At 38.5% G+C, this 22,326-nt stretch overlaps 1 protein-coding gene across 2 annotated transcripts in view; it reads right to left on the bottom strand.

Moving 5' to 3' along the window:
• The window catches only part of LOC133406673 (copine-9-like), a 91,809-nt gene that overhangs the window by 17,366 nt on the left and 52,117 nt on the right, over positions 1 to 22,326 (bottom strand). The window contains exons 7-12 of one of the 2 annotated variants that reach the window (XM_061684483.1): positions 8,758 to 8,821; positions 6,352 to 6,455; positions 5,196 to 5,300; positions 3,181 to 3,222; positions 892 to 967; positions 332 to 385 (exon numbers count right to left, since the gene is read on the bottom strand). In XM_061684483.1, the coding sequence (XP_061540467.1) occupies positions 332 to 385; positions 892 to 967; positions 3,181 to 3,222; positions 5,196 to 5,300; positions 6,352 to 6,455; positions 8,758 to 8,821 (445 nt within the window). Of the gene's footprint in view, positions 1 to 331; positions 386 to 891; positions 968 to 3,180; positions 3,223 to 4,905; positions 4,938 to 5,195; positions 5,301 to 6,351; positions 6,456 to 8,757; positions 8,822 to 22,326 lie in introns of those variants that run through there. The other variant, XM_061684567.1, reaches the window with a different exon arrangement.

Below are 22,326 nucleotides of genomic sequence, written 5' to 3'. Positions count from 1 at the left end.
TCAAGGGAAAATTCAGACGCTGCTCTATATTTTTGGGTTGCACACCACATGGAGAACTAGCACACACACATGCAGGTTATTTCAATTCAGATTGAAAGAGGTGTGCAAAAAAGTGCTGCAACACTTGAGCGAAGGGTGGGAGGGTGGGTTGTCGAGGGTGCCTTGCTCAAGTCGACCTCGCAAGTAGCCAGCATCTTTCCAACTGCTAGTTGCCGTTATTATATTTTTGTCAATAGCGGGACTCGATCTGTGGCTTCTAAGTCCAAATCATCACACATGAGCTGTTGCCACCCCAAAAACAAGCAAGTGCAGGGTTGGTAGAACGACTCACAGTTCCTGAATTGACATACTTCTTCTTTTTGCCCTTCTTCTTGGGATTTATAACCTGTCAGTAATGGGGGGGAAAAACAACAATGTTATTAAATTATATAACAAAATGATGAAAGTGAATGCAGCAAAGAAAAAAATCACCATGAGATAAGATGCTATCCTTTTAATAAGGTGGGTATCACGCACTGAAAGAGGCTTTAAAATGAAAACGAATGCAACAATAATCATAGTGATTATTGTTGCATTCGTTTAATCTAAACCGATATATCAATACAATTTACTTTTTGGCATGCATTAATAGAATCATTATCCATCATTAGTTATCCACAAATTATTTGCCTAAATGAACATTCTACAAGTTAATGTTTTTTCTAAATAGAACCTATTTTAGAGGGTAACAAAAATAAAATAAAAAAGCATTCATGGTTACTTGAAAACATTGTAATATTTCCACCTTTTAAAGATTGTGCAGAGCACGTTACTGATTAGTCCTACAATGACTACATATTATCTTGCACTGGAAATGCAATAACATATGAATAACATTCTTTTGGGTTTCACCTCATAGACGTTGAACTGGTTTTGTCCCCGAGACAGCTCTCTGTAGCTGGTGGTGAACTCGCCAATGAAGTCATGGCTGCAGACACACACCCACACATGGGCAAGCATGAACCCAAATGCCATCATCCGAGACAAAGTGTCAAGCCTATTCACATCTCCTTCTGTAGGTCTGCCAGATTTACACCCTTGCTGCTTTGTCACTGTGATTTTTATGTTCCAGTTATACGTATACTCACCGACAAGAAAGATGGGATGGTTAAAAAGAAAGGATAGGAATATACAGCTTGTTAATTGTTTGTGCGCATCCATGTATAATGCGCACCCACAAAGTTGACCTCAAAATTCTGGAAAACCCTTCAACCTATGTATAATGCATTTTTACAATCCATGATATTGCTTCTACCCATATGATCAAAACATGAAGTATTATCTGTATTTTGTTAGTTTTTTCAAATAATTATTCTGAAGTTAAGCACTTTATTTGAACACATAATACTTTTTATTTACTTGCTCTTATTTTGAAATTCACAGCCCTCCGTTTTTTTTTTTTTTTTGGAACAAATTTATCGAATCAATGTTAATTTCAGTTTACATTTTCCAGAACATGTATACAGCCCTACTTTTAATTAGTCAATGAGAAAACACACAGTTATGCTCATATGTTTGATTACCCAGGCAGAATTTATAAGATGTGTACAATTCTTTTAAGAAAACATGAAGGACAAGGCGAAACACATTTAATTTTATTTGAATTGGATTCAAATTAAACTGTCAAGCATTTCAGAAAAGAATTATAATTAAACAAAAAATAACCATAAAGAAATTAATGATGGTTGTTGTTCAGTCGGCGGCACGGTGGACGACTGGTTAGAGCGTCAGCCTCACAGTTCTAAGGACCCGGGTTCAATCCCCGGCCCCGCCTGTGTGGAGTTTGCATGTTCTCCCCGTGCCAGCGTGGGTTTTCTCCGGGCACTCCGGTTTCCTCCCACATCCTAAAAAACATGCATGAATTGGAGACTCTAAATTGCCCGTAGGTGTGAATGTGAGTGCGAATGGTTGTTTGTTTGTATGTGCCTTGCGATTGGTTGGCAACCAGTTCAGGGTGTACCCCGCCTCCTGCCCGATGATAGCTGGGATAGGCTACAGCACGCCCGCGACCCTAGTGAGGAGAAGCGGCTCAGAAAATGGATGGATGGAAATAAATAAATAAACACACATATATATATATATATATATATATATATATATATATATTTCACAAATTCTGCCTGGGTTTTTAAACTTATGAGCACAAATGTACATATATGCAGTCATATGTATCCCCGTCATATTGGAATGAAAGTGTAGTCTACACCTTTTTCATAACCTCTAGGTGGCATACTAGAATGAAAGTGTACAACTGTTTGGCGGTCTTTTTCATATAATGCGCACTATTGACTTTTGACAATTTTTGGGGGGTAAAAAATGTGCATTATACACGAGAAATTACAGTACTCTATTTCTACAAATAATGGTCTCTGACCTAAGGGATGTTGTATCCTAGGTAAACACTAGCTTTGCGGTGTGTGACTAAATAAACACGTCACCTTAAATTAATGCCTCCTTTTCCCTCACAGAGGTGGCTGAAATTAGCTTTATTATAAATAATACAACTTCATTACTTCAACTCATATCACCTACACAGCAGAGATTGCATCTGTAAAGGGGAGTTTCAAGAGAAATTGCTGCTGTATGCACTGTGAAGCATTCTGGAACAAACGCGGTTAAACATTTGAACAATGACCCGAAAAGAATTAGGCATTGGAAGGGAAAAAAGTATGGTCAAAACCATATTCTGTACACACTGCAGTGGCAAGGTGGAAAAATTGAAAAGTTCAGATACTAACGAATGGCCTGCCTGCAGTCAGGAATCATTACTTAACACAAAATTAAACATCATATTAACTTTTTGAAAAAATGTAATGCATGAAGTTGTCTGAAGAACAAAATTACTGCAGTGATGTTTCATAACGTCTTTAATGTATGAGGTCTACAAAACTATTCTGCCTGAACTGAGAAGCAGTTAATAAGGTATGTACATGCAGCAATAAATGATACTATCTACACAATATCTCTCAATTTAAAACTGTTATTGCATAGGACAAAGAGGCTTTGTGTATGGCAGAGATGACGTGAACTTAAAATATCAATTACATTGTGCAATCATGAAAAATTACTTATGAGAAAAATATTTATTTTTATGCAGTATCAATGACAATAAGGTAAAAAACTGAGGTATCATGCCTTTACCTTCCATCTCGATCCCAGTCATAGACATCTATTTTTACAGTCCTGAAATACAGAACATATCATTTATGAGTGCGACAGTGCAATTCAATGACTCAACAACGTGTTCTTCTTCCAGCAGAAATAAGGTTAAATTGCAACACTGCTGAATTTTAAAAATGCAGCAACTGCTGGAACTACATAGCAAACTGACTGCATCATTGAAAGCTACTACAGCCCTACTGGCAATGCAGAAATAATGGCTGTAACAAAGCATTGTCATTTCAACACAGTGGATGTTTTTCAGTTTTTTACTTTATATTCATATTTCTTTGATTTGAATCCCCATTAGAAGAACATAGTGGACCCAAGTGCAGGAAGAAAAAAAAGCAGCCTGGCAGGAGGGTGATGATTTATTACAAAGATACAAAAAGGGAATGCACTGCACGCACCAGCAACAGACAGAAGAGAAACCAAGTGGACAAGGCAGGCAGCCATGGATGGTCTTAAAAAGACTGTCACACACTACAGGATGGAAATAAAGATGAAACTTATCAGGAACAAGGATGATGAACGACATGGAGTCAACTGAACTGGAAAGCAGTTAAAAACACAAAAGGCTCTATCAGATGGTCGGTGCGCTTTGAGGTGCAAAGAGAAAGTGACTATGCTCTGCAGTCTGCATTTTACTTATCTTTTACTTATCCTATCTTTGATGATCTAATTCTTGGGATATATTGGCGGGTTCGGTCACAAAGAACTATCACTGCCTCCACAGCTGAATGATATAGCTCCAGTACATGAAGGCAGGAGTCATCTTCTTGATACAACCTGAGTCCAGTATTTATCCTCTGGTGATATTTTTGCTGTTGTTGTGTGCCTTATTCATGCATTGTTTTCCTTTCAGGTTAGAAAAGTTCCCATTCACTCCCTGCTGAAATATAGTGTAAAAAGCCACAGTGGACAGAGGAAGCTTTCCTAGGGACACAAGTTAAAATGTTCTTGTCTCCTCTGATGGGGCTCAGGTGAAACATATGAGTAGTATTTAAATTGCAAAATGAATGCAATATATAATAAACTTTGTAATCCTTATACAGTAGGGTTTGAAGTAATTGGCAGTGTTCCTACGGAATCTCTGCCCTCTCTCTCCTGTGTGGGGCGGTGTACCGCTCTTTTGTAAGTTGCCTAGCAACAAGTGGTGTGAGAAAAAAATCTTGGCACTTTTTTGCTCCGGCTACTTGCTTGATACAATTTTATTTCATCGGTTAAATTTTATATTGAATCGTAACATCTACTTGTTCTTCGTTCTATTTAGTTGTACACGTTTTCCTCTAAAAAGATGATAAATAAGGCTTACTCAGATCACCTATTAACATTTTATTCCAGTCCCAGGTGGAAAGTAGTGGTGTCTCATGAGGACACCAAATGTAAAACATGCCGGTAATAGCCCCCAGTAATTCTGCTATTCACTGCTTTTTCAGTTATACCGGCTAGGGAAAAATAGGGGAGTGTGATAGCTGCACCCGGTTTATACCACATGTTGAAAGATTTGCATCATATGAGCTTTGCTGTTTTATTTTACTGGTGCTGAGAAAAAAAATCAAAATTCATACAGCTTAATCCAATGTTCACACTTTTAGGGGTGTAATACTATAATCGTATTCTCACAAGTTCAAGTGCAGCTAAACAGGAACCGTATAAGGCATTAAGTATATGCAGAGTGCACCTGGCTGCAAAAGTGGCTCTCACATCTGCTCGGCACAGTCAGAATGTCAATGTAATGCAGAGTGTGGTGTGGGAACCAAGGCGATCTCAATAACACCAACGCTGGTCCTCGGGACACCATGACCGATTGCTGGCATTATTCTGACCGCCCCGGCAACAGGTGATGTCATCTACTCCCAAAGTCCACCTCCTATGTATTTAGGGTTCCTCCATTAGTGTATATCGGCAGAACGATGCATGCATAAAATACATGCATGATCAAAACATCCACCGTTATACTATGCAGTTTTCTGCATGCATTTATGTCTTCTGACCTGTCATAATCGCCGTTGCAGAGAGCTCTAACAGGGATGGTGAAGGGCTGCCACACCGGGTTCAATGTGTTCTTGATCACTTCTGTTTTATGACAGATGGTGAACCTGCCAGAAAAACAGCAAACACGGTGAGAAACAAACAGACAGACAAAACAGAGTTTGTTTGCTTTCTTGATGATAATCACACAGCATTTATTTTCCGTATTACGACGTGTCCCCATCAGTGCGTATGTCTGGGGGACATGACCAGATGGAGTTTTGCTCGGACAAAGACATTTGAGATAAGGCTCAATGGTTTATTTGAATCAGAATGCTAAATAAGTGAAACCAGATGGAAGCGATGTGAAAATTGTTTATCCACACTTTATGTATTTTTTTATTTATTTAGTTGACGACAGTGTTTTGTCAGCCTGAAAACGCAAACTTTTAAAACACTTCAACGCCAGAATTTTAACTTCTGTAAATAAACATGTAAATCATTGTGTATGCTTGCAATCAGTGGTTGTTATCAATTGAGTGGTTCTGCAACCTCCTTTTATGAGGAAATAGACTTGCACCACTCAAACAAATGACAGACTGCCAAGCAAGGTTTCTTTTCACTGGAGTTGAGGGTCACTCATTATAAAGATAAAATCATCAGTTTTTTAAAAATGATTTATGAGTTGAAGAAAAATCCTAGCTCAATCGCTATACAAAGTATACTGGTCCAGAATGTGTATTACAGTTTTAATGGTTGCCTCTGTGCACGCACATTGTTCAAAGTTCAACTTTTTGTTCAAAGTTTTTAACACGACTGGAGTCGTGTAAACTTGCTGTGATTCTCGGACATTTCTGAAATAAATCGGTTTGTGTGACTTTGAATCATATACACAGTTATATGGTAATATGCCAAGATCATATACAGTTATATGGTAAGATGCCAAGATTTCACAAAGTTTTCCTGATCATCCAAGCCTGAATTAGAAATTGAGTTCTTCACCCAAACATATTAAAATCTTTTGACATATAAGCACTGCTTGAAAAAAATAATACAAATAATAAAGGGAACACCTGAATCAAACATTCCAGATCTCAATAAATAACATTACGATTAATGTTAACCCAAATATCTTTTTTTTCATTTGCATAGCTAGCTCATGAGGCTTCTCAAACTCACGTTCCATCTTCGTTGCTGCGGTAGAAAACCAGGAAGGGATCTGACTTGCCAAAAAAGTCTTTCTTGTCCAGCTTGTTGGCACACAACTGCATGGTAGCAATATCCTGTGAGCGAAGACAAATAAGAATCGATGAAAATATGCAATTTCATATCAAAGGCAGCAACATGCTGTGTTGCACAATTTATTTTTGAGACTATAGCTTTTTGTGACACAAACACAGTAATCTATAACTCAACACCCAGTCTGAATGCAAAGCAATAGTCACAGTTAAAATTGTATAATGGAGATGCAAATTCCCAAGTAGACAACCAGTCAAGCCCCATCTTCATAATGACTGCATATATTACACTGTGAAATCAATCCAGTGTTTTATTTAAAGTATACATTTTATCAGTGGGAGAAACAAATTTGATCACGGACCATCTCTAATATACTCTCGTCAGGGAGGAATGGGGAATAGCCTCATACATATTTATGGCTGGTTACACCCATTAATGAGACACTGTTTTATTAAGGCTGTTGTTTTCAGATGCTCGGTATGGCTCAGGAGAGTGATAAATGAATAGATTGAAAAAACGGACCACGATATAACTGATACCGGATAAAACGGACCGTCAGGGCTGAACAATGTGTCCAAAAATAGTTTCCATTAGTCACTTAAAATTCCGTTGCCAAAGTCTGTTAGTTCCAGAATTGGCCCTTATTGTTTACTGACGCTCTGGCGCAATGCAGGCAGAGAATGGGACTGGCGTATTTCTGGGTCACAGATATTCAAAAAAAAAAAATAAAAAAAAAAAAAGCGATCCAATTCCAAAAGACATGCCTACATGGTGGCAATATTGAATGTTTGGCATTGATATGGTGGCCATGTGACGATGGTTATACTTACTGTCTATTGTATGTATAGCAGGGAGAGAGAGAGAGAGAGAGAGAGAGAGAGAGAGAGAGAGCTGCATGGCTGCAGTGTTAATTCTGAGGAATACAAAATACAAGTCTCGGGCGTCTGGAAAATGCTACTTTTGGTACAGTAACAGTTTTTATTGTCAAGCCATTCACCTTTGGCAATATATTTGGAACTAGGACGTACACTAATTCCTCATGGCTCATGACAGCGGCTTGCCAATGATGAGTACTGGATGTCAACAGTGTCACCATGACCAAGCACACCGGCGTAGTAAGTTTGGATAAAATGTGAAACTTTCAAAAACTTTCAAGCTTTTTTAAATATTTACAATAACTTTGTATTTTACTGGGCTTTTTAGGCTACAAAAAAACTACAAAACAATAATTTTGTACTGTACTGTAATATAACCCATATATAACCCATATGGCCTGAAAAAAAGTGCTTCTATGTAACAGACAATTGGCTATATCAGACAACCAATTAGTCCATTCTATCGAGGTTCTACTGTACGTACTGTGCCACATAGAATAAAATGGCTAATATATTGTAAATCCAGCCTTTGGTTTTATTGCATTAGACACACAGTACAGTGTCTACAACAGGGGTCACCAACATGGTGCCCACGGGCACCAGGTAGCCCCAAGGACCATATGAGTACCTAGTGGGGCTGTTCTAAAAATAGTTCACCAGTGAAGTAATCAATTGAAAATGCTAATATTTGCATATATAGTTTTATAGAAGTGTTGCATATTGATATTTATCTGTGTCCTACCATGTCAAATCATTGTTGATAATTATTGTGAGAAATCATTAACAGTGTCGTCTTCACATAGATACAGTAAATATGATTATTACCAAATAATTCAAGGTGATTTTAGCAAATGTGTTATTTCAGAAGTGTGTATCAAACTGGTAGCCCTTAGCGTTAATCAGTCTCTAAGAAGTAGCTCTCACTTTCAAAGAGGTTGGTCACCCCCGATCTACAGTAAGCTTGCAATGGTTGAAGATAAGATACAGTACAGGTATTTTATGGATGGAAATGGAAGAAAATAACAAGTAGATGTCAGAAGACCTCAAGAAGTTGTATTAGAGATATTCATATCTCATATTTGCTTTTTAATGTCCAATGTTAATGCAGTTCAATTCTATATAGCACAGCTGTTTTTTTGTTTGTTTGTGTGTTAGTTTTTTGTTTTTTTTAATAATAGTAGTTTCATTAGATCATTCGTATGAATATACGATTGGGGCAAGAGTGGTGGGGATTGAGCATTTATATTCCCATCATAGCCTGAAAAAAATATATACTTGAGCCCTGACTAAGTGATTCACATGTGTAACTCCTGCTCATTTGTCACATTTCACGGTCTCTTATAGAAAGTTGGGCCCATCATTAAAATGTTTCTGCGTTTTTGTGTGTATCCTATTTTAGAGGCACATTTGTCTGTAAGTATGTGTGCACAGATGGGTGTGTGAATGCATGCGTGCTTGCTTGTATACTGACCCTGCAGTTGCTGAGCTCCTCAGCAGTTAAGATAATGACCCCACACTTCTTTCCTGGAATTCCACTGCAAAAATGATGATTGATGCATGAAATTAATCATATAGTTCCATGTTGATATGTGGTACTCTGTTCACAAATACTACCTCCTTATTCCTACCCATAAAACTGTTTTGTTGTGTTAGCCCGTGTGTATGCATCCTCTCCATTTCATCCTTAGGTGAGACTGTGCGTACATGGGCAAACACAATTCCCACTCTGTTAATAAAATGTTGTCATCCACACCAAGTGGCAAAATCTCTGTCCACACAAGCGAGCACAGCTAATTTATAAATAATTATAATCATCATCGATGATAATGATTATTAGTATTATCACACCTTCTAATATTACCAAGTCCTTGCTTTAAATGCAAACCTCACACTATATGAATCCCCAGAAAGCCTCGAAACCTCCCTTCCAATGTAAAAACCTTTTAGAGGTCAAGCGTACAAAGAACGTATTGAAATATCGCAAGGGAGGGCTAAAAAAAGTGAAGAAAAATGAGAGTGTGAATGAGAGAGTTGATGGGTAAATTAGGGACAGAAGATGCACAAAAAGAGGTAAAGCTTCTTTGCTATTTGATTGATCATTTTCAAAATTATGGGATACAGAGCTGAAATTTCAAATGAGAGAAAGGGTGTGTGACAGGCCAATGAGAAAAGCTCAAACCTTTTGCTACTTATGGAAAAGCCAAATGCATTCAATTCAAGATTTGTCACATCGTAAACATTGCACAAATGTTGCATCTACGTATATATTCCTTTACACTACGTCTATGCACATATATATTTCTGACAATTAGTGGAAGTACTTGGGTAGTCGAGGGAAATATGATGTTCTAGCTTCAATACAGATATGTGGCTTAAGTCACAATAATTTCAATAAAGCAAATGGCAATCCATCTGTTCTTAAATTTCCCATCAGAATATCAATGGGACAGCAATTTATAAACACACAGAGTCAATTTTAGGAGGCAACATGCGTGTAATGACAATTGAGCTGAAAGCCTTAGCATTTTGACCATGGAAATGGGAACTATATACTGTGATGTTCTCGCAAGGGAGCTGGACAGTGGAATTGGATCAGAAGGTCATCCAGAAGGTTATCCTATCGGCCCAACCCCTAATGTCCATGTACTCAATTTCTGGATGTGAATGTCCAGCACGACAACATAAAATGCTTTCCAAGCCACAGATATAACAGATTAAATCTATACCTATGGCATATGTTATTAACTATCAATGTATCTTAATGTTCAGTTCTGTAGTGTTAAATACAATGTTTTCTTTACCTGTTCAAAATCCCAATAAGCGATTAACTTTCGGTCTAGTTGGTATCAAAATATTGTTATGCTGTGACAGAATACACAGTATGCAGACCATCAGAGTTTTTACTACAGTCAAAAATCCAGATCCTGTTGACTCTTACTGACATTACTACACTGAAAAAGTACTTAATTTTTGGTTGCACGTGATTAAAATGTGGTAAACTGACAGACCTTTCCCATCTTTTCCTAGAAAATAAATATTAGTTTAACATATTTTACTCATGTGCAAATGATGTACATGTTTAAATTAAGTAAATTCAAAGGAACTTTTTCAGTGTAGATTATGTATTAAACCAGGATTTAATCTGGCGGAGCAATAGATACAATAAAGAAACAATTGCCTGAATCCATAAAACAAAAGAAATGAAGCCATTTTTCGACCAAGTCAGGTGTTCTATCTATTATTTTGTTGCACATCTGAAATCAGGACATGGTGGCAGCAGACAGAGCGGAGTAACGCATGATCCCTTCTCCCTAACAATGCTCTCTCGTACCTCGGGGAACTGTACCAGACTGATTGGAAGGATAATCCCCTCTGTTTCCTATGTATACCTCACGGTCGCCTACTCGTAGTTGGACATGATCAGAAAACCTCTAAAGGAGGATACAAAGAATACTGCAACCCTTAGAGTGCGGGAACACTCCAATTGACTCCTCAATCTCCTTCGAGTGGTCTCTATGGGCCTGTGGCGGAAGCTAATTTCTAGAACCTGCGATCTTGTTCTTTTTAAGAAAAAGAACAATCGTTTTAATTGTGTCTTGAGGGGAAATTCACTTTTTTAGGAGGTTGCGGGTCCTTTCCCATGGCTCATGAGCGTAGGTGAGTGATGGAATATAAATTGACAAGTCAAGTGAGAGCTTTGCCTTTTAGATTCTCTGCACATGAAACTTGTGGTGGTGACAATGTTACAGGATGTGTAAAAAGTAGGGTGCATCAAATTATTTTGGACATAGTCATCATCATAAACAAAAGCAGTCTTTCAGTACAATGCTTGTCATCTACAGTATGTTAAACCCACTGTAGTGTCAGTGTCTGCCATAGAAAAAAAGTTCTACTAAGTCCTATCAGCACAAATAACTGGAAAACATACTGCATTTGCTCCCGATTCTGTATAAAGTAATAACAAAATATGAAGCATAATTCAGACATCTCATTTTATTCATTTATGTGGCCACAGGGTGTAAATTGCTAACAGTTGGGTTTTTTAGACCAAGCACTGTTGTGTAAAACTAGCATTAAAACGTGTGATGATAGTTGTAGATTTAAGGAAAAAACACACAAAACAACTTTTCCACAGTTCACAGCCCCATTGAAAGCAGACTGAGTTGTATTTAATGGTGTGTTTGAGCCTCAGTACCTGGTTTTGCCTTTGAAACTCTGTACTTGGGAATGCATTCAAGTAGTACCAACCTTGGTGAAATGAAGGTTAGTACATATTCCAGTAGAAAAGATACCACCTTTGTAGCTTAGGCGTTTCAAGCGCTGCATAAGTCAAGGCTCTGTGCAACTAAATAATAATGTTCTCGAAATTGTTAATATTTTTTCCTCAACAAAATCTTTAAAAGTCAATAGTGCGTACTATACATAGGTATGTTAAAAGTTTGAAAACTCCTTCACAGTAAAGTGATGTATATGAGTAGATGTGTTTTAGAAAAGCTATCAATTCGTTTTAAATCTTGTGATTTATAAGTTAACATCATATTCATTGATTCCCCTTTACAATGTTATAATTCATCTACTCCTATATTGTAAGTATTGAGGCTGTGATGCACCCTAGTGTTAGTTTTGACACTGCCGTTTAACAGAGGTATTTTTGCACCTCCCACGTACCCATTTGCAAGTCTGCCGGCTTGCACAACGTACTGAAAGCTAGATAGGTCATGTGCCCGGATAACACGTTCACTCATGGTGGAAGATAATAACAAACAAGTTAAGAGATAACAAAAGCTGCAGAGGGCGGATAAACACGCAGAAGCTGTATTAACATTCACATTATTACAACTATTTATGGTTTTAGGGGACTAACTGACATAAAACAGCATTTTAACAGTTATACAACGGCGCGAGGCACGCTGGGAAATCTCATACCGAGCTGACGTCATTGTTGACATCATCTTGGCGTGCTGTTGAAGGTTAATTTTTGGATATCAAGAAGTTTTCAAATCTTTACATTATAAAGCTAGTTGTCAACGGGGGGAGAGGGTGGGTGGTGTGGGGTGTTTAGCTTTTGCCACGGTCGCCGTATCAAAAACCGCCCCTGGGCTCAGCCAGCAGACACAGACACTGTCCACTGACCATTAATGTTTTATTAGAGCTCAGCTGTTCGAGCTTGCATAATAACAATCCGTTCAGACTTTCCAGCTTTGATCAGCAAAAAGGAATAAGAGATCCGACAGAAGATGAAAATAGGTTCCAGGACACCGGGGGTACAGCTTAAGGATAAAGAAAGAATATAAATTGGAATTTGAACATTACGAGAGCTGTAGTGGCCCTTCTTGACTCCTCACATAAATCTACAAACTTGCGGCTTTAACACTGATAGATACATCAATACCAATATTCAGGCCACCACAAGCACTGTAAGAATTTTTGAACTGATCCGATTCCAAAACTGCCAGTTACCTCCATCCCTTCATTTTCATTATCCTCACCAGTGTTGCGGGCTTGCTGGAGCCTATCCCAGGTGACTATGGGCAAGAGATGGTGTACACCCTGGAAACAAACATTCACACCTAGAAGCAATTTAGAATCATCATTCAACCTACCGTGCATGCTTTTGGGATGTGGGAGGGAACCGGAGTACCTGGAGAAAACCCACGCAGGCACACAGAGAACATACAAACTCCACACAGGCGAGGCCGGAATGGAACCCGCATCCTCAAACTGTAAGGCAGATGCGCTAAGCAGTCGTCCACCGTGCCGCTACCCAGTTAGGCCTCTTATGTACAAAATATTATGTCCTGATTCAAACCGAAGACTCACGCCAGGACTGGTCTCCTCAGCATGGTTATTATAGTTAATGAAAGCAAATGAAAAAATGAAAAAATTCAATTAAAGTAAAAATGTCCTTCATTTTCATCTTTGTTGATTAACTACATACATGAGCTTTCAGGCTGGATTTTAAATGTAATAATTTCGACTCGGCCGTTTTTTAAGACAGCTGTACTGCCAGTCGTTTGGTAATTGTATTTCACTTACTGTGTGTCCCCTTAGAAGTCATTGTGCAGCACCAATGAGTTGGCTGCCGCCAAACGCTCGCTGCCACCTGATGAGACGGATATTTTGTCAATCAACTCAGCTCGGTAAGTGTTCTCCTTTTCGGGTCATATATGAAGAAATAGTGCATATTACAACCGGGGTTAGGTTTCAGCCAAATAAACCACGAAAATGTTTTCATCCATCCATCCATCCATATAATCTAATTTGACTACAGTATGACTTGTCACAAGATGAAAGCAGCAGGCAAGTGGCTTGTAGTGGAAGCGGGTGATACAGTACATGTGGAATGCCGTACTTTCTCGTGTATAATGCGCACCCCCAAAGTTGACCTCAAAATTCTGATAATCCCTTCTACGGATGTATAATGCATTTTTACAACGCATGATTTTGCTTCTACCCATATGATCAAAACATGAAGTATTATCTGTATTTTGTTAGTTTTTAAACACCTTATTTGAACATTCTTTTTATTTACTTGCTCTTATTTTGAAATTCACAGCCCTACTTTTATTTAGTAAATGAGAAAACACATTGATTGATTGAACCCCAGTCCTCAGAACTGTGAGGCAGACGCTCTAACCAGTCGGTCACCCTGCTGCCTAAACTAATACTAATACGATTAAAAACTAAACTAAAAGAAACCATTTTTGAAAAAGAAAAAAAAACTAATAAAAACTAATAAACCAACTCTAAAAACTAATTCATACTAACTTGAAAAGCAAAAGTCGAAACGAAATAAAAACTAACTAATGAAAAATCCCAAACTATTATAACCCTGCTCCTTGACGGCTGGATAGGAGCTTCCAAACTTCCATAGGAGGTTTTTACTTTACATATATTTAATGGTCTATTTTCTATTATACGATGAACCGTTCATCATGTCAGGGTTATTTTTATAGTATAACACAATAAAATACTGCAGTGCAAAGATATCCAACTAATGTACTGTATATTGTAAGCAATTTTAAAATGGTGTAGAGAATTCCATGAAAGTGAAGCAGCTATCAGTAAAGCTATAAACTGCAAATTATGTAGTGACGTTAAGTATTCTTTTCAGTCTTTTGACATAATGCTAGTTGCACTTGAAGGTTACTGCTGTCATTTATGGTTAGCCAGTTACAGCTAACTGGGGCTCAAAATTGGCGCAGGTCTCTCAATGTGTAGTGTCTCTGTTGCTATCAAAAGAGATTTTTTTTAATTGTGCCACTCGCTAATCAAACAGCAAAAACTGGGTTGACTAACAATTGCTTGAACACAGAGGACGTAACCAAGAGGCACAAGACGTGTGCAAGTTTCCGCCTGCCAGCAGACATAAAACATGGGTTATAAGAGTATGTTAAGACATCCCTAAAAAATACAACCAGATGTCACCTTGCAAAAGTACCTGTTTAAGCATACACAATAAATTAACGTTAAGATGTTTTCAAACTTTTACAATCTTCATTGGAACACTACTGTTCAGTTTTCATGTTCTGCCTGTGCTAGCATGGGTTTTTTTGCGGGTACTCTGCACTTAGCCAACACACGATACTGTCGTCTGCTCATTTTCATGAGCTCCACCCTACCAGTATCCTTACCACATTTAGTATTGAAGATGTTAAAAGGAAATGTTTTGTACGAAGTATATATTTTATTTTGGAAGTGTAGTGGAGTGAAAGTTGCCAGATATATAACAGATACATAAATAACAAACTACAGCTATGTGAAAATTCTACATAAATATAGTATCAAAGTATTTGTTCTCCATTTACATTGCAAGACTTCCAAAACCATGCTTGTGAGGTTAATTGAAGTTGGTGCACAGGCGTAAACGTGATTGTTTGTCGATATGTGGTATCGAAAATGGATGGAGGGATGTTTAAAATTATATCGACTTCATATTCAACCACTGAACAACCACAATATTTTTTAACGTATTGTTTTTATTTGGACGGTAAAATTAATAAAAGAGAATGTTACGATGCACTAAGTCGACTTGTCTCCTACATTTATAAATGTGCCTACAAAAAAATCCCTCTACAACCATGTAACGCAGTGGTGTCAAACATATGGCCCATGGGCCAGAATCGGCCCACCAGCGGGTCCAATCCAGCTCGCGGGTATTGTTCTGCCCGTCAGGCAAGTTTTAGTTCATTTATACATGGACTCTTATTTTGAAACTCGTGCTTTTATATTGACACACGCACCATAGAATCGGAAGTGCTGTGAATTTCGTGACGTGACATGCACGAAGCTGACAGAGAAAAGATCGGCGCGTTGGAGCACTACTCCAATCCATATACAGTCAGAGAGTCAGACTTTGTGTGAAGCAATGCCTATACATGTATCATATCAGGTATTGTTTCTTAAGTAATTTCATGTGTAAATGCGCACACGTGCAGTTAAAAACAAGTTTGTGAAGTTCATTTGGACATGGGCTTACTAAAGCCCGGATAAAATTGGTTGGGTTACACGTTTACACGTGGATATGTACGTTTTTAATAGACATAGCTATATATATATATTGTTTTTAGTTTCACTCTGTCAATCTCCATGTATACATTTACAAGGCAAGGGGATAACTGCACTTTAATTCTGAAAAGATCCCACTTTAGGTTGGAAGGTGTGATGAGTCACTTGAGCCTTTCAAGATTTCCAGATGGATGTGAAAATGTATGTAAATTTAAAATGATGATGAATGATGTTTTATAAAAGGTACGTATAAAGTTTACAGATCTACTGTGATCTGAAAATTGCAAGTGTGTATGAAAAGACTGATCTATAAAATTGTTGAAATGCACCAATTTTTGTTATTATATTTGAGATTGATCATATGATTTGAAACAAGATTTGCAACAAGATAATAATCAATAAATGTGAATATTTTCCCAAATGTACTTGCATTGCACCCAAAATATGGTGAAAACAACTGAATTGTCGTTATTTATAGTGCATAAGGCTGGTCAGGGCCACTTGAGATCAAATTGGAGTGAATTTGGCCCACCAACTAAAATGAATTTGACACCCCTAATCTAACTGGAACTAAATTTAATGTGTGTTGCTTTAGAAAGAGTAAACAACAAGTAGATTCAATTGAGGTTGAAATCAGTTTTTCTTTCTAAACAGGTTAGATCTGGTAAAACTAGAAAACTGTATCATAATCTATTTTGATGTTCTAGGATTTTAGTGACTTAAATGTATTATTTTGCACCCAGATCTGGAATTGTTTCTTCATCCAAAGGAGCACAATACAACACTTGATGATTTTGCAGGTGAAAAATAAGCCTTGGTGGAGGTATGCTCTGACAGCTCTTAAGGACTTGTTGCAGGTTTGTATTGAAGAAATGTCAAGATGGCATGGAACATGGCATCAAACCTCCGAAACTACTAGTACTTTTGGCCAAGGGATTGATGTACAACCCCATCACCCTGTCTTACCCTGATCAAAAGCGCCACAGTGGATCATATACCCTTATGTGTGGGTGTGGACTTGCTTACATTAAAAAGTAAAGTTAAAAACATCCATACATCCATTTTCTGAGCCGCTTCTCCTCACTAGGGTTGCGGGCGTGCTGGAGCCTATCTCAGCTATCATCGGGCAGGAGGCGGGGTACACCCCGAACTGATTGCCAGCCAATCGCAGGGCACATACAAACAAACAACCATTTGCACACACAGTCACACCTACGGGCAATTTAGAGTCCCCAATTAATGCATGTTTTTGGGATGTGGGAGGAAACCGGAGTGCCCGGAGAAAACCCACGCAGGCACGGGGTGAACATGCAAAATCCACACAGGCGGGGCCAGGGATTGAACCCCGGTCCTCAGAACTGTAAGGCTGACGCTCTAACCAGTCGGTCACCGTGCCGCAAGTTAAAGATAATGCATAAAATTATTAACACAATTTCCCTCAGAAGATCACATTTTTAAAATATGAAGATCGCATCCCACCTAATGCGCTTATTTGGTGGAAAGCAGTAGCACGTGTAGCCATATTGTACTTTTGCCATTTGCAAGTGTTTGTCTAATTTCATCATTATGATCTTGAGGTATTTCATACCAATGACAGAAATACATAATTTGCATTGGTTTGTTAAATTACTTGCAAGGATGAATGATATTGAGCTGGCAAAGAGACTCATTTCCCCCAAATCTTTCATATTAGTGCTTAGAGCCGCAGGGTTTAATTTGCACCTCAAAAAATGCTTCCACTATTTCAACTTTGGGCACATGTTCTCTTCAAAAAGCAATATGTGTTGGAAGAAACCTGGATGGATTGTAAGGCCCATAAAAAAAAATATTTTTTTGCTGTTTGACTGCTGTAGCAGTGACCATGGCTTAAGAGATTCAAGCTCAAGCTACAGTTAAATATGACCTTGATTTGGTCTCGGTGAGTTATTACTTTTCTCAGTCCAAACACATCAGTTCACGAAGATTGGCTTTTTTGCTTCAAGATGAAAAGCGAGATAATTGGCAGAAAATAAATGATCTTGCAATGATATATGGGCTTTGTGCCAGAGCAATTACTAAGCGTCCAATGAGATTACCCTGTGATCCCTGTGCTGCTCACAGCCTCTCTAGGATATGTAGTATTTGTATTGTATTTGGGATACTACAAGGTGCCCCATTTACTTCCAATGCTGTGATGCATCACTTGGAACAGTGGTTCCTCAATTTTTGAGTGCATCGGCTTACTAGTTTTCAAGATACGAGCCATCGCCTGGCTGAATTTTTTGCCTCTAGTGAAGCAATTAAGATGGAACCTGCCCCATTTACTTCCAATGCTGTGATGCATTACTTGGAACAGTGGTTCCTCAATTTCTGAGTGCACCGGCTTACTAGTTTTCAAGATACGAGCCATCGCCTGGCTGAATTTTTTGCCTCTAGTGAAGCAATTAAGATGGAACCTCTCGTGGAATCTCGGTTCATGAACAATTCAGTGTACAAACAAATTCACAAACTATTCTTCCTGGCATCCATGTGGAACACTTATTTGCGTGCTGTCTCTCACACAGCATAAATGTCATTTGCTCCGCATGTCACATATTTCAGGGACATTTTTTTTTTTCTTGCTGTAAATTAACTGTCAGTATGGCTCCCAAGAAAGTGAAACCTAAAAGTGATTGTGCTATTATGAAACTTTGGAAAGTGTGCGTGGCATCCACTGTCAGCGGAAGAGAGCAAGGCACTCCCTAGGCCACACCATAACATAAATAAATACATAACACACTGATGTAGCACAATTTCTGTTTGTGTGTGTGAGAAAGAGAGACTTTCATCTTAATTACACTTCATAAAACCAGTTTATTTCTTAACATGCTCATATATTATATTTTTTAGTTATAGTTTTACAGTTATATTTTCTTTACTAAAACAATTTGATGGGTGCTGGAAAGAATAAATGGCATTTCCATTTAATTCAATGGGGAAAGTTGATTTGAGATACAGTGCACAAGATTTGAGAGATGTGAGTCATAAGTGTTGGTCATGGAACAAATTAAGCTTGTGAGTCACGGGATGAATATTGACATCATTTCTCAAGGAAGTGCAAATTCTGGGCGACGATGAGCTCCTTCTTTGTCTTCATGGACTAGTGCACACACAATACTGACAGTTATTAGAGAAACTGTCTATGGTGGTTTTGTTTTGTTTCTTTTCAGCCTTTGTGATAGAGAACATCAAACTCCTAGGTTCTGCTTCAAAGTAGAGGTCCCCACTGGAGAGCGCAAGGAGGTTCTGTTATTGGCTGTGTTATTATGTTGACCTCATAAATGAAACCATAGCAGGATAACCGCAAACACAATTGCTCAGTTGGCCGCCCAAAGATTGCATTGTCATACCTTTGAAGAAATGTAAGTCTGCCTTTTCAGGATAATTTGTCTTCATGATTCTGAGACTCCCAGTGGGTAATGCAAACACTTGTAGGCTTACAGTTATAACTTCGCAATGCAATTGAATCCAGTTGTGGCTTGCAGCCATTTCACATTAATCAGTAACAGCTCCCATGATCAGGATTAAGTGAATTTCACTGATTTTGCTCCTATTAATCATTCAGACCCTAAGGATGAAAAATAGGTCATAAATCTAAATCAATAGGAATAGAAACATAAATATCCAGCTTATTCTGAGTGCGAAAAAAGCAATGTATTCAACGGGTGATTTACTAAATCATAACAAATGAAAATAAAAATAAATAAAATGTGAGTTGTATTTTACAACAACAACAATAATAATAATAATAATAATATTGTTATGGTCTATGTTTTGGTTTGGGTTGGGGTTAGTTTTGTTTCATGTTTTCCTGTGTTCCATGTTGTTCATGTCTTGTGCTCAATTAGTTGTGTCCACCTGTTCTCGTCAACCTTCTACCTTGTCAACCAATCAGCTCCCTCCAGCCGCTCGTGTCTTGTCCAGGTGTACCTCGTTGTCTCGTCAATCTGTTTATATTTAGTTCCCTGGTTTCTTTCGTTTCTTGTTGGTTCATTGTCATTGTAGTATGTCGTTGTCAGGTGTCATTGTCAGTTGCAATTTTAGTCTGTCTGTGTCACATGTCAAGGTCACCTGTAGTTTCAGTAGTCATGTTTTGTTTCCAGTTTTAGGTTTGTTCAAGTGTTTCTTTGTTACTTTGATTATCAGTTTTGGGACTTAGCTTAGTTTGCTTTTTCCAAGACCCTTGTTTACTTTTGATTTTGAATTAAATATCATTTTTGGAACTTCTACCTTGCCTCCCTGCTTCCCTGCACTTGGGTCCTCCACGTTTTTGCCTTGCCTTCCTCTCCTTCGACAACCAATAGTGACAAATATAGGCCGGCACAGTGACCGACTGTTTAGCACATCTGCCTCACAGTTCTGAGGACCCGAGTTTAAATCCGGCCTCGCCTGTGTGGAGTTTGCATGTTCTCCCTGTGCCTGCGTGGGTTTCCTCTGGGTACTGCGGTTTCTTCCCACATTCCAAAAACATGCATGGTAGGTTAATTGGCAGACTTGCATGTCTTCAAAGGTATGACTGTTCAATCTGTGGGCGTCCAACTGAGCAATTGTGTTTGCGGTTATCTTGCCATGGTTTCATTTGTACCAATGTTAGGTCAACATAATAACACAGTCAATAACAGAACCTACTTGCGCTCTCCAGCAGGGACCTCTACTATGAAGCAGAACTTGGGAGTCAGTGAGGCAACAACTTCAGGTTTGATGTTCTCTATCACAAAGGCTGAAAAGAAGCAAAATAAAACTACCAGAAACAGTTTCTCTAATAACTGTCAGTATTGTGTGTGTACTAATCCATGAAGACAAAGAAGGATCTCATCGTCACCCAGAATTTGCACTTCCTTGAGAAATGATGTCAATATACATCCCAAAGGTGGTGCCCGTCACCCACACACCACACCGGTTGTTGGGCTGTGGAGATGTGGGGATCCGCCTTTTGATTGACAGTTTATAAGCCCAGGGTATACCAATACTCACATGGAAACAATTCTCCGAACCCAACCAGATGTTAGCAAATTATTCCGTAATCAAATTAGCTAGCGTGGGAACACACTTATATAGTGGGGGAGGGCCGACTCGTGCGAGAAAGTCCTATAATTGAATTTCCCCTTGTCTTTTTCCTTGCCTTGATGTCTTGAAATACAACTAATTAATGTATCCTTGAGTAATACCAAAGGAACATACAGAATATCATAGAAGATCCAGCACAATTTTGGAGTTATATAATCCTGTTCCAATAACTCAAAAAGTTGTAAATCTGAAGACAATCAATTTTAATCGGTCGGTTATACTGACTTTACTCAACTCAACTTTATTTATATAGCGCTTTCACAAAGTGCAAAAACAAAACAAAATGCAAAACATTAACAATACAATCACAAATAATCAAATAAAATATCCAATCAAAATACACCATAGCTCTCTTCACATACAGGTGCAGAGTCTTATTCCCCCTTTTTGCACCTTGTTTGGAGCTAGATGCATGAGAGAGAAGAAAGACTGAAGCCTCCATTGACCAGTATGAGGGCACCGGGATCATACAGTACAGTGGGATGAAAAGGTATGTCAACCCTCTGGAATATCTTACATTTCAGTATGTGTTGGTCATAAAATGTGGTCTCATCATCATCTAAATCTTAAGAACAAACAAACAGTCTGCTTCAACTGTCTTGTCAAGAAGCATTGCCTTGTATTGCCCCATTTCTCGCTCAAAAGAGCTCTCAAAAGACCCATGATTAAGAATTGCTGTCTTGTATAAAGCTGTAAAAGGTTACAAAAGTATCTCTAAAACTCTTGATGTTCATCAGTCCACTGTTAGACCAATTTTCTATAAATGGAGAAAGTTCAGCAGTGTTGCTTCTCTTCCAAGGAGTGGCCAGCCTATAAAGATGACTGCAAGAGCACAGTGCAGAATGCTCAATGAGGTTAAAAAAAACCAGTGTCAGCTGAAGACGTACAGAAATCACTGGCACATGCCAGAATCTCTGATGACAAATGGACCATACGTTAAACATTAAACAAGAATGGGGTTCATGCGAAAACAACAAGGAGAAAGACGTTGCTGTCTAAAAAAAAACCAACATTGCTGCACATTGGACATTTGCTGAAGAGCACTTGGATGTTCCACAGCTCTACTGGCAAAATATTCAGTGGATTGATGAAAGTTGAATTGTTAGAGAGGAACACACAACTCCATGTGTGGAGGAAAGAAATGGCACAGCACACCAACATCAAAACATTGTCTCAACTGTGAAGCATGGTGGAGGGAGCATCATGGTATGGGTGTGCTTCACTATCACAGGGCCTGCCGGTTTATCAAGATATTTTGCAGAAGAAATTGAGGCCCTCTGGCTGAGAGTTGAAGCTCAAAAGAGGATGGGTGTTGCAAGAGGACAACGATCTAGAACAAAGAAGAAAATCAACAACAGAATGCCTTCAGGAGAAGAAAATACATGTTCTGGAGTGGCCCAGTCCTGACCTCGACCCGATTGAGATACTGTGTTATGACCTCAAGAGA

The sequence above is a fragment of the Phycodurus eques genome, chromosome 1 (assembly GCF_024500275.1).
Source record: "Phycodurus eques isolate BA_2022a chromosome 1, UOR_Pequ_1.1, whole genome shotgun sequence".
NCBI lineage: Eukaryota > Metazoa > Chordata > Actinopteri > Syngnathiformes > Syngnathidae > Phycodurus > Phycodurus eques.
This window is presented reverse-complemented; position numbering and strand designations above follow the sequence as displayed.